Below are 12,641 nucleotides of genomic sequence, written 5' to 3'. Positions count from 1 at the left end.
ATAGGAGGTGTATGTAACAAAATTTTATGTGAAAAATTTCCAGTACTGAAAACCAGGATGGGTCATTAAATTGAAAAGTCCCATTTAATACTAAACTGGATGTATTAGACACCTAGAAACACACACCCCTGTAGATGTGCAACAGTGAAATTTCAGAACTCTGAAAATAGGAAGAGAAAATTCTAAACTTGCCAGAGAGAAAAAAACAGATTATCTACAAAGAAATGACATCCAAATATCATCAGATGTCTTATCAAGCAAAACTAAATGAAATACAGGTAAGCTCAGATTTAATGTAAAACATGATGATTATAATTAATAGTAAAAACAATACTGTATTAAATACAGGAAATTTGCTAAGACTGTATATCTCAAGTGCCATTATTTTGGTCTGGATAATTCCAGAGACTATATAGTCCATGGGGTTGCAAAGAGTCGGACACAACTGACCTTCACTTTCACACTACATGCATACACATAAAAGGTAACTGCATGAGATGATGTCTTAATTAGCTTGATTGGGATCATCATTTCACTATGTGCATTCAAATCATCATGATATACACCTTACATATGTACAACAGTTTAAAGATTAAATGAAAGAATAAAATGAATAATACTTTCAAACTAATGAGAAAAAATGACTTCAGATCTAGAATACGATACCTTGAGAAAATCCTTGTTTGAATGAATATGGATTGAATAGAAAATGAGGTGTGAGTTTATGGAAACAGCAGTGTCTAGTTAAATAAGATTTTTCTCACAAAGAATGGAAGGGCATTTTGGGGATGCAGTGCTCTGCTTTATCTTGTGTTTGCTTCTTCTAAGCTGAGAAATATTATACAATGTTAATAAAGTATTAAAATAGAGAAAAGTAACAATGATTCATGGAAAAGAGGAAAAAATTGTGTCAAACCTCTGAGTGCATTAAGCAAGAACAGTGTCCATGTGGCAAGCGCATGGGTAGTGAGCACTCCTATACAGAAGCTGCTGCTACTGTCACGTCAGTCGTGTCCGACTCTGTGCAACCCCACAGACGGCAGCCCACCAGGCTCCCTTGTCCCTGGGATTCTCCAGGCAAGAACACTGGAGTGGGTTGCCATTTCCTTCTCCAATGCATGAAAGTGAAAAGTGAAAGTGAAGTCGCTCAGTCATGTCCGACTCCTTGAGACCCCATGGACTGCAGCCTACCAGGCTCCTCTGTCCATGGGATTTTCCAGCAAGAGTACTGGAATGGGGTGCCATTGCCTTTTCCGCCTATACAGAAGAGTCTTCCATTATTGTATCAAAATGTGTGAAGACAGATGCAAATAGGTTGGTAAGATAAAAGGTAATTCCCATTTAATTGCATGTATGTTCTTTATGAATTACAATGGGGGATTATTAGCTTAAAATGAGGGTGATGTGCATATTAGGATTGAGGCAAATAAGAGGATATGAAACAGTTGTCAGAAAAACTGAAGTGTCTAGAAATTTCTTGGCATGTTAAATATTGCTTGACACTTATAGCCATAGAATTTAAGTTTTACTCAAGGGCAAATGTATTCCAATGTTCAGTTCAGTTCAGTTCATTTCAGTCGCTCAGTCATGTCCGACTCTTTGCGACCTCATGTATTGCAGCACGCCAGGCCTCCCTGTCCATCACCAACTCCCAGAGTTCACTCAGACTCACATTCATCAAGTTGGTGATGCCATCCAGCCATCTCATCCTCTGTCGTCCCCTTCTCCTCCTGCCCCCAATCCCTCCCAGCATCAGAGTCTTTTCCAAAGAGTCAACTCTCTGCATGAGGTGCCAAAGTACTGGCACCTCAGCACTTCAGTTTTAGCATCAGTCCTTCCAAAGAAATCCCAGGGTTGATCTCCTTCAGAATGGACTGGTTGGATCTCCTTGCAGTCCAAGGGACTTAATGAGGCTTAAATATGAAGGCCTCTAACTGACCTCTAGACCTTAAAAAGTCCTTTGAGTGCCCCTAATGGTATTTTTACATGGTCATATGTTTTTGTTAAGTTTGCAAAAATGAGATATTTTAACCACAATTTATTAAGAACTGTTTTCTCTATTTTTCTTTTTCTAATATAATTTATATTCTGTCAAGAAACATTAAAATGGCTATGGGCACTCTGTATTATAATTTTATGCTCCTTCTTTCCTAAAGAGGCTTCGCCTTCTATAACCTTTGAAAGTGAAAGTGAAGTTGCTCAGTCGTGTCCAACTCTTTGCAACCCCATGGACTGTAGCCTAATAGGCTCCTCCATACATGAGATTGTCCAGGCAAGACTACTGGAGTGGGTTGTCATTTTCTTCTCCTGTATAACCTTTTAGGGTCCACCAAACCAGTATCCACCCATAGTGACAGTAATTAGCACAGTTGTATTTTCTTAGCCACAATCAACTGTTAGGATCTTGGTTTAGTCCAAAGATATACTTTCAGGTCATAAAAACAAAGTTTTGGAAGTTATTTTAAATGAATACTTATTTTGATTATAAATAGGTTGTATAAAAAAGGAAGGAAGAGAAGGGGATATACAAATACACTAGGGATGAGAGACTAATCATCATAAAGGGTTATATAATTGCTGCAGCAACAGTAGTACAAGAGGAAGTAAGCTAGAGAGAGAGGTTCTGCTTGTCAGGGAGTGGATTTTTAAAATCAAGATCAGTAGGTAACTCCAGTGTTGGAAATGACAAGATGGTTCATGTGAGGTAGAAGACAAGACGGTTAGGAATCTGGACGTCTAAGAACTGAGAATCCAATTCTAGTATGTACTTTAATAGAGACCAAATTCAGATTTTGATTGCTTCTGAAGAGGGAGAGAACAGAAACAGGAAAGGCTATTTACTTGCAAGATTTCAATCCCTTTTAAAAAAAATCTAAAGTAGGCTAATGCATCTCTGAGTAGTTAATTTTGAATAGGGCATATACCATTTTCTCTTTTAATATCTGAAAACTTAAAAAAAAAAGAAAAACCAAAATAGTTTAAGCATTTTCATTCAAAAGTTTGCTGCTAAATGCTGAAAAAATCACATTCTATATCTATACTCCTAAGAAGTAACTCAGATTAATAGGCTGATAAAATACAGCTACACGAGTATGAAAAACATAGTACCCTGTGAATTCATTCTAAGTATTCCAGGCTATTCAACAACTTCAATCATATTCTAACTGCTATCTCTGCAAATAAATTACCATCCTGTTAGCTCTTGATAAACATATTTCATAAAATATATCAGTCTGTCTTTATAGTGTTCATTAGCCTTTTTGCTCATTTCCCTCAATGATCAATCCCATCTTTGGATCACTGCCGTTACAGAGGCATTTTCTTGCTTGAGGTATGGTAGAGCATTAGAAGTAGGTATTTAGAATATTTTACAGAGCTTAAATGTAAGAAAATGGCTATATAGAAATTCATACCACACAGTTAACTTCAGCAAACTAAATCCAAACGAATCAACTTCAAGTCATCTTAAGCAAGTTCATTTCCTTGACATACGTTGCTGAAGCCTGTCTATCATGCGAATAAGCAATCAAGGAAAATTATTTGCTCACATCAAAAGACCCAAATACAAAGGGTCCATTGTAAATGGATGCTGGTTTATTTGAAAGACAAAATTGTTTAACTATGCACTGCTACTCCAAGGTAAGTAATCATATACCATCATCATCGCCAAAAGCTCTTGCAGGTATTTGTTATACACAGAGTACTGAACAAAGTTGGTTGAAAATTGCATCTATCTTTTAATATTTCCATTTAAAAATGGACTATATAGGAACAACAGATAATATACTTAATTAATTATTTAATTAATATCTTCATGTTAGCATAGGTGCATAGTGGAACAAGTTCATGTACTGCTCAGCTTCAATAAGTGGTAGTCTGGAAAGCAGTTTTAGAGAGGTGTTAGAAACTTCAAAGTATTAGAGCCAATCTTCTCCTATAAATCTATTTAACATTTGTAAACAGCAATGATGCTAAGAAATATTTCTAAACAAAAAAATCATATATATTTAAAATAAGGCATAAAAATAAAACCCCCAAATTAGAGTAATTCTCACAAAAATTAAGGTTCACCCATATAATAGACTTTTGTATAGATATTTAGATATTTAAATGATGTATTTGAAATCTGTATAACAATATGACAAAAATTCAACTATACCATGATGAGAATAAAATAAGAACACACAGTTTCATCAAGAAAGAAATAGCAATACATTAACAGTGATTACTTTTATTGACATGATTTTAGGTTTTCAGTCTGTTTTTGTACATTTTACATTTTCTTTTCTACACTAAATATGCATTACAATCAAGCTGCTAAAAAGATCATACAAGATGCTTTCACTCTGAATGCCCTGAAAATTTGATAAAATGGAGCTTTGAATATCACAGTTGAGGAAATTTTTTTTTAAAAAGTCTTGGGCATATTCAAGGAAACAAACTGAAAAGGAGAACCACTCTCAAAAATATAAAGATGCAAATGATTAACAACTTTTCCCTAGGACTCAAAGATTTCCCACAGAAGCTTTCCAAAAGAAAATGGACAACTCACATTAAAGACAGCCAAGAACACAAGGGTAAGAAACAGCAAAAGCATCAGCTAGAAGAATAAGAGACAGAAGCAAGTAACAAAATTACACATATTTACATTATCAGACATAGATTATAAAATAACTACTCATATTATGTTTAAGAAGCAAAAGATAAGCTTTAAATATCTGCAAAAAACAGAATCATAAAATGACTTAGAAGACTTAGAAGTAAAGCAAATGAAATTTGGAAATGAGTAATTATTTTTGCATCTATCTGTCTTAGTAAGAGACTTGCAAAAATAAGAGGATCCTAAGAACTTCTGTGACATATGAACCGCTGATTTAGGTGATCACATTTTGCCTCGGTCCTTTGTTTTCTCTTCTTTTGGAACATTACTTAGATACATGGCAGATATGATCTTATCTGCATATCTTTCAATTTCTCTTTCATTCTGCAAACCTTTTACTACTTCTCTCTTCAACACTGCTTCTTCTCAATCTGCTGCTAAAATCACTGATTTAAGTTTCAGATACAAATTTGAGGAAAGAAATTAGTGACATCTTAAAGTATTATATGAACAAGCATAATGTATACTATGGAAATTCTTCTCTATGACCATGGTTACATTCCCACTTCCTGTACTAGCGTCCCAAGTGTTCATTATCTCACTTTTTAAGATTAGACTTCCTGCCTGGTTAACATTGGACTTGCCCATATAACTTGTTTTGGTCAATGGAATATGAACAGAAGTAAAATTTTTCATCTTTTACGGAAGCTATAGAGCCATTGAGTGATCTCACTAATGCACTTGTGCTACCAAAGCAACATGCCCTAGAAAGATCTGATCCTTCTGGATCTGAAAAGCGGAAATAACATGAAGCACACACAAGCAGACACAGCTCAGCTTCAGTATGAATGACAAATAGACCTTTATACTTGTATACCACTGGGCTTCCCAGGTGGCGCTAGTGGTAAAGAACACACCCGCCAATGCAGGAGACGTAAGAGACGTGGGTTTGATCCTTGAGTCAGGAAGATCCCCTGGAGAAGGGCATGGCAACCCACTCCAGTATTCTTGCTTGGAGAATCCCATGGGCAGAGGAGCCTAGCAGCATACAGTCCATAGGGTCACACAGAGTCGGACATTACAAATGATTTAGCACGCACGCACCACTAAGACTTGGCGGATGGTCATTACTGAAGTTAACACTCACACTCTTTTCCTTTTCTCCAGAGCTGTCTTGTGATTAGCTTACCAACTCTTTAGACTTTTCTTCTCCCCTGGTTCTCTTTTTTAATAAAGTATTCAGCTACAATTTTAGGTTATCCTTTTGCTTTCTTTTAAAATAGTGTGTTTAACATACAGATGAATTTTACTAATGGTTTCATTCTATCATCCAAAGATAAAATAAGCACAAAGAAATTGTATCAAACTTCATATACAACTGCCCAGTATCATCATCACCTCTCTCTATTCTTTCCGCTTCCCTTCCTTTCAATAATTAATAATGGATAGCATAGTATGGGGAGAAGGCACTGGCACTCCACTCCAGTACTCTCGCCTGGAGAATCCCAGGGATGGAGGAGCCAGGTGGGCTGCAGTCTATGGGGTCTCTGAGTCGGACACGACTGAGCGACTTCTCTTTTACTTTTCCTTTCATGCACTGGAGAAAGAAATGGCAACCCACTCCAGTGTTCTTGCCCGGAGAATCCCAGGGATGGGGGAGCCTGATGGGCTGCCGTCTATGGGGTCGCACAGAGTCAGACATGACTGAAGCGACTTAGCAGCAGCAGCAGCAGCATAGTATGGGTCAGGAACTATGCTTGATGATGAAGATTTAGTGATGAAGAAAAGACGGCCATGGCTTATGTCTTCCCATTTGTTAAGGAAGATGGACATCAGTCAAATATTTACACACAAAACACCTGCAAATCTGACAAGTGATGTGAAGGAGAAGAGAAAATATGCCATCTACACACATACTAGAAGAACTGGATTTAACCAGACAATCAATGAAAGCTTCCCAGAACTGACTCCCCAGCTGTAATCTTCAGGATAGACAGCAATTTACTAAAGTAGAAGTTAAAGGAAAAACATTTATTGAAAAGAAATTAGCATGAAAACACCTTAGAGGCTGGAGAAAAAAAGTAACAAGGAGAAGTTGAAGCAAGAACACTATATTTGAACCAAATAATAAGGATGAACCTTGTGTTGCAGAACCAGGCATACCTGCCTACTGAGGGACCTTGTGGGATACATTAAGGTGGGACCTTTGTTCCCTCACCCTGCTAAAATCAGTGGAAGTATGGAGGAAATGGATAATATTTACATTTAAAAAATAGAAGGAAAAAAGAATGCACTAACCATAATGTAGATAATGTGTTAGAAAAGGGAACATAGTTACTGCAGGAAAACCAGTGTTGAAAGGGAGCTATGCTCACCACTATACTACCAATGCTACACAAAACCAGCTTTGGAAAACACCATAAGTTCAGTTTGTACCAGAGTTCTGGTGTAGAGCAAAGCAGACAGATTAAAAATTTAGTATTAGTTAACATTTCCTGTTAACATGTTGACTATGAGGGCTGAAATGAAAAGAGGAATCAAGAAAATTCACAGGTTTATGAGCCAAGAAATCAGTTTAGCAGTTTCAGGGAAGAATTGAGTATTGACTGAAGGAGATCATGAAATTGATTAGACATATTTTAAAGTATTTTCGAGTATAAGACAATATGTTAAAAGGAAGTGATATGAATGAATGTAAAACTTCTTATAAGATCATTTTTCCACTATGTTAATTTTTCTAAAGCTATTCAGAATGATTAAAGAGCAACATTTGGAATAGAAACAAAATGTGAGCTGATCATAAACACAAACACCATCACACCATCCACAAATGAAGGAACACAAGATGAAGTCATTTATCATATTCAACATATTAGATATGTTACATAAGAATGAAAAGCATATTGGTAGTATTACCTGTCATTGATATAACCTAGTATAGTTTCAATATCAGTACTGAGTCTTCTATTTTCTTCCACCAATTGGGAACATGCTATTGAAATATCAGAAAAATCCTTTGCAATATTAGAAAGTTCAGTATCCCATGTTGATTTCTTAAAAAAAAAAGAATCATTTATACTTGTTTATGTAACTCAAAAAGAAAAAAATGTGTAATAATGAAATTACTTTTAGTTGTACAAGCTAATAGTTGGGAAAACAGAATGAAGCTCTAGTGGGAAATATGAAAACATCAACTTACCGTGGCATAAAAATTATTAAGCACTTCCAAATATTCACTTTCATAAATTTTTTTCTTCCAGTGTAGTTGATCATAAAGCCTTTTCAAATCATCTAGCTAAAGAAAAAATACATACATACACAAAATAAGTTGTGGTGCTTTCCATTCTTTTGTAAAGTAAGAAATAAATTATCTTTCAAACTAGGCAATTACAGTAACTTAACTATTGATTAAAATATTATAAAATAATGCATGCTGTTTTCATTATGAAAACTGATGTGAGATTCCAAATACAATTTAGCAAGTCTAACAGTGTTAAAATGAATAATTAATCTTGATAAAATAGAACATATTTTACTTTTAAGAATTGATAAAAATTAGAAAATTTAAATTGCAAATACTGCTATCAACAAATTAAAGAAAAAATAACATGAATATGGCCAAAATTCCACAAAAAAGCCATTTGACAAACTCACTAGCTTCCATAATTTTTCACCTAGCAAAAGGAAAACATACCCAAATATAAAGAACCAACAAATAATATCAAAATAAGTCATAAAATGCTGAACCCATACCCACTGAACTCAAAAATGAGGCCACAATTATCTTTTATCACTACTGTTATTAATCATGTTTTGTGAAATTTAGCTAAACCCAAGTAGATAAAGAAACCAAATATTACTAGCATAATATTGAATATGTATGTATCTCTTCAATTTTAGATGGTATGATTGAATACCTAGGAAGGTAAAATATTCTATTTAAGACCACAATAAATAAATTTGGGGAAGATAGCATAAGAGAATTAATAGTGTTTACCTATAAAGGTAGTAATATGTTAAAAGCATTATGACAATATTTTAAAACTTTTGTCAAAAACATAATATTTGGAAATAAATTCAACACAAAAGGGAGGACCTATAATACAGCAAACAAAAATTCTTATTTAAAAGCTTGTTGTTATTGTTTAGTCACTACATCATGTCAAGAAAAAATATTTCATAGAAACGTTTAATATACTGTCAGTTATCCCAACATTAATATAGATAAAATAAAAAGGAGTATTTCCTTTGAAACTTCATGGAATGAAATTCATATGGAAGAAATGTATGTGAAGCTAGAGAAGAGGTATCTGAAAAATAAGAACAATATTTGAAACTTGCTACCAGATATTAAAACATCTTATAATACCACTATATTAAAGGAGTATTTATTTTTGGCATTGCAATAAAGAAAGAAGGAAAAACTAGAGCCTCACAATCTGAATTCATTTTTTAAAGTATTTGAATTCAGTGAGAAAGAAGTCATTTAATTAATGGGTTAGAATAATATAGAACTTCTGTTTAAAAGAAAAACAAAAGTGATATTTCTATTTCACATTCAACTGACTTCATAACAGACATAAATTTCAGATGGACAGAAACCTAAACACAAACACAAAACAGTACAAATTAAACAATATGATTCTATTTGCATAATCTTGGACTGAAAGAGAATGTTACCTCGGCAAACAAACCAAGATTTGTGATGTATCCAATGGCATATTTTACAAAAGTTATGTGGTAAAAGATAACATAAACAACACTGACGGAAAAGTTAAGACTGAGAAAATCTGAGATATAGTTAGTCCTCATGAAGGATATCGGTGGACGTGGTGGATTAAAAACATCTGAAAGCTCTTCTCCACAGAGGTAATGAGAAATCTGGCTCAAAAAAAGTCAAAATTGGCTTTTTCAGAATTTTGGAAATTGAATGAAGGCTTGCATCAAATGGGGAGCACCTATTAAGATAAACAGTTTAATCTGAGTAAGAGGTGTGACCTTTGTGCGTTTGAACTCGTCCTAATTCTTCCCTCCAGGTTCATAACAGCCTTGTGTGCTGTTTCTTTCGACTCTGCCCAACTGCATGGACTGTACCTACCAGGCTCCTCTGTGCATGGAATTTTCCAGACAAGAATACTGGAGTGGGTTGCCATTTCTGTCTCCAGGGGATCTTCCTGTCCCAGGGATCGAATTCCGGTCTTCTGCATTTCATGCTTGGTAGGTGGGGTTCTTTATCACTGAGTCTGAGTCTATTATATAATAATGCTGCTGCTAAGTCGCTTCAGTTGTGTCCGACTCTGTGCGACCCCACAGGCGGCAGCTCACCAGGCTCCCCCGTCCCTGGGATACTCCAGGCAAGAACACTGGAGTGGGTTGCCATTTCCTTCTCCAATGCAAGAAAGTGAAAAGTGGAAGTGAAGTCACTCAGTCGTGTCCGACTCTTAGTGACCCCATGGACTGCAGCCCACCAGGCTCCTCCGTCCCTAGGATTCTCCAGGCAAGAGTATTGGAGTGGGGTGCCATTGCCTTCTCCATTATATAATAATAGGCTCATATTAATCTTAAATATCATATTAATCTATTAGGGAGAAATCCATCAGTTGGGAAGCCACCAAAGGGAGCCACCAGAGCATTTCACTGATCTGGAATGCTTTCAAATCCTCATTCCCTCAGAACTGCCATTATCTGACCTATCTGTTAGTTTTCTTTGTGACTCCGTTTGCAAGCATGTCTCTATTTTTTTTTGATACAGAGCTCTCCCAGTACAAAACATCTTCCCAGAAAATTTTCTCCTAAGCCATGAATTTTTCACCCAGGAAGACATGAAATTCTAAATGAATTCACGAGGAGAGTGGAGATTTTAGAAAAGCCCATATTAGAGAAAAATGGTTGATCATCCATTTACAAATCTGAAAGCAGGCATGTGTATCTGGTGGTCTGAACTAATTCAGTGAATAATTTTGACAACTGAATGAAGTACTTCCCCTTTAACCAACACTTTAATCCCTAATCTCTCTTGTAGAGTATTAACATATTAAATTAACACACATCTAGTTTTTCAGATAAGATAATTGAGTATCTAAAAGGTGTAAAGTAAAGGTCACAACCATAATGTGGAGGAGAAATCTGAGTCCAACACTATGATAGACTAAAACAGCATTCTACATGAATTGCTTTAAAAATTCTCAACCTCATGAGTCATCAGAGAAATGCAAATTTGAAACCACAACAGGATAAATTCAACAAAAGTCTTATAGTTAAAGATAAATAAAAGATAATATTAGATGATGATGCTAATCTGAGGCTGGAATTGTCATACACGGTGGTCTGAGTAGAAAATGTATTACTACTTAGGAAAAAAACTGTCATGATCTATAAAAACTGAATATATGCATCTTCTCAATATAAATGAATATATAATTTTAACATGTATTTTGAGGGACTTGGTCTGAAAAACTGCAAGGACTGAACAGCAATAAACTCGAATTGCAGGTTATGAAGAAACTGGACATCAAGTTTAATTTTCAAAAAGTAAAGCCTGAGATATCCACTAAACATCTAGAGGGAGATTGAGTTGGCAATTAGAAATACAAAGCTTATAATAAAAGACTAAGCCCTTGGAATCTCAGATGTTTGGAGTTTGGGGAGATAAAGAGATATGGGTTAAGGAAACTGAGAACAAGCTTCCAGAAAAGTAAGAAGAAACAAGAATAGTGTGTGTTCCAAAAGCCAAGAGAAAAAAGTTTCCAGAGACAAGTGCTACATGTACATTAACTGAAGATAAGAACAATTAATTCAATTAATGGAAATATTTTCATTAAAAAGTGAGCTGTAAAAAGGGCAAAGTGAAAAGTTCTCAGAATTTTGGAAAAAAATATGAAAATATAGGTAAATCATGTAAGCCTTATCAGAAATATAAGGTATATGGCTTTTACTTGAATTAACATTGCTGCTGCTGCTGCTAAGGCGCTTCAGTTGTGTCCGACTCTGTGCGACCCCATAGACGGCAGCCCATGAGGCTCCCCCGTCCCTGGGATTCTCCACGCAAGAACACTGGAGTGGGTTGCCATTTCCTTCTCCAATGCATGAAAGTGAAAAGTGAAAGTGAAGTCGTCAGTCGTGTCCGACTCTTAGCGACCCCATGGACTGCGGCCCACCAGGCTCCTCCGTCCATGGGATTTTCCAGGCAAAAGTACTGGAGTGGGGTGCCATTATTTTTCCATTACAATATTTTTGTTAAAATAAGGACTTATATTAATATTTAAAAGTTTTAGAGACATTTATCACAGCTTTGTTTACAATACCTAAAAACTGAAAATATCTTAAATGTCCAATAATAAGAGTCTAAGAAACTCTCAATCATTTAAGTTGTATTTTAATATGATTTGGCAGTAAGTTTTTATATAAGGAGAAATGCCATCAATTATTATATGCATATGATAATATCATTTCAAAATATATCATAAGATCTGTCTACATAAAACAAAATATTAACAGTGACTACATTTAAATAGTAAGATCATAGATCGGTAATTTCTGCTCCTCACATGAGTGCATTCTAAACTTTAAAGGATAAACATTAAGTATTCGTGCCATTTAAAAAGTGTATAAAATAATTTAAGATAATAGTTTGTGTAATGAATTCCACCAGATTTTATGAGGATCGTAAAGAAGAAAATAGGATCCATTAGTAGCAATTACAGTGCAGTGTAATGGTGAAAGCCTGACTGGGAATCATCTAAGGTGGGAATGTAAGGAGAGAAATAGAAACAATGAGCACAGAAAATCCTTTCAAGGGCTTTTCCTGCAAAGTACAATAAGAAATGCAACGTAGCTTATGGTAAGATTTAAAAACAAAAACATGAAGCATTCAAAACAGGGAGGGAGAAAGTAAAAATAAAGAGAATAAGCCTAAAGAAATAAAAAGAAAATTATAACTACAGAAACATACATTACTATTTCAGAAGCTGGCAGATTGTAGAATTGCTAATCCAAGAGTCACCTCTACTTTTTAATTCAGTTTTTAAAAATTTGAAGAATC

General features: G+C 35.1%; 1 protein-coding gene across 1 annotated transcript in view; it reads right to left on the bottom strand.

Moving 5' to 3' along the window:
- The window catches only part of CCDC178 (coiled-coil domain containing 178), a 171,291-nt gene that overhangs the window by 49,427 nt on the left and 109,223 nt on the right, over positions 1-12,641 (bottom strand). The window contains exons 11-12 of the mRNA XM_069568311.1: positions 7,800-7,895; positions 7,517-7,653 (exon numbers count right to left, since the gene is read on the bottom strand). Coding sequence (XP_069424412.1) covers positions 7,517-7,653; positions 7,800-7,895 — 233 coding nt within the window. The remainder of the gene's footprint in view (positions 1-7,516; positions 7,654-7,799; positions 7,896-12,641) is intronic.

Source organism: Ovis canadensis, chromosome 23, assembly GCF_042477335.2.
Source record: "Ovis canadensis isolate MfBH-ARS-UI-01 breed Bighorn chromosome 23, ARS-UI_OviCan_v2, whole genome shotgun sequence".
In the NCBI taxonomy this organism is placed as follows: domain Eukaryota; kingdom Metazoa; phylum Chordata; class Mammalia; order Artiodactyla; family Bovidae; genus Ovis; species Ovis canadensis.
This window is presented reverse-complemented; position numbering and strand designations above follow the sequence as displayed.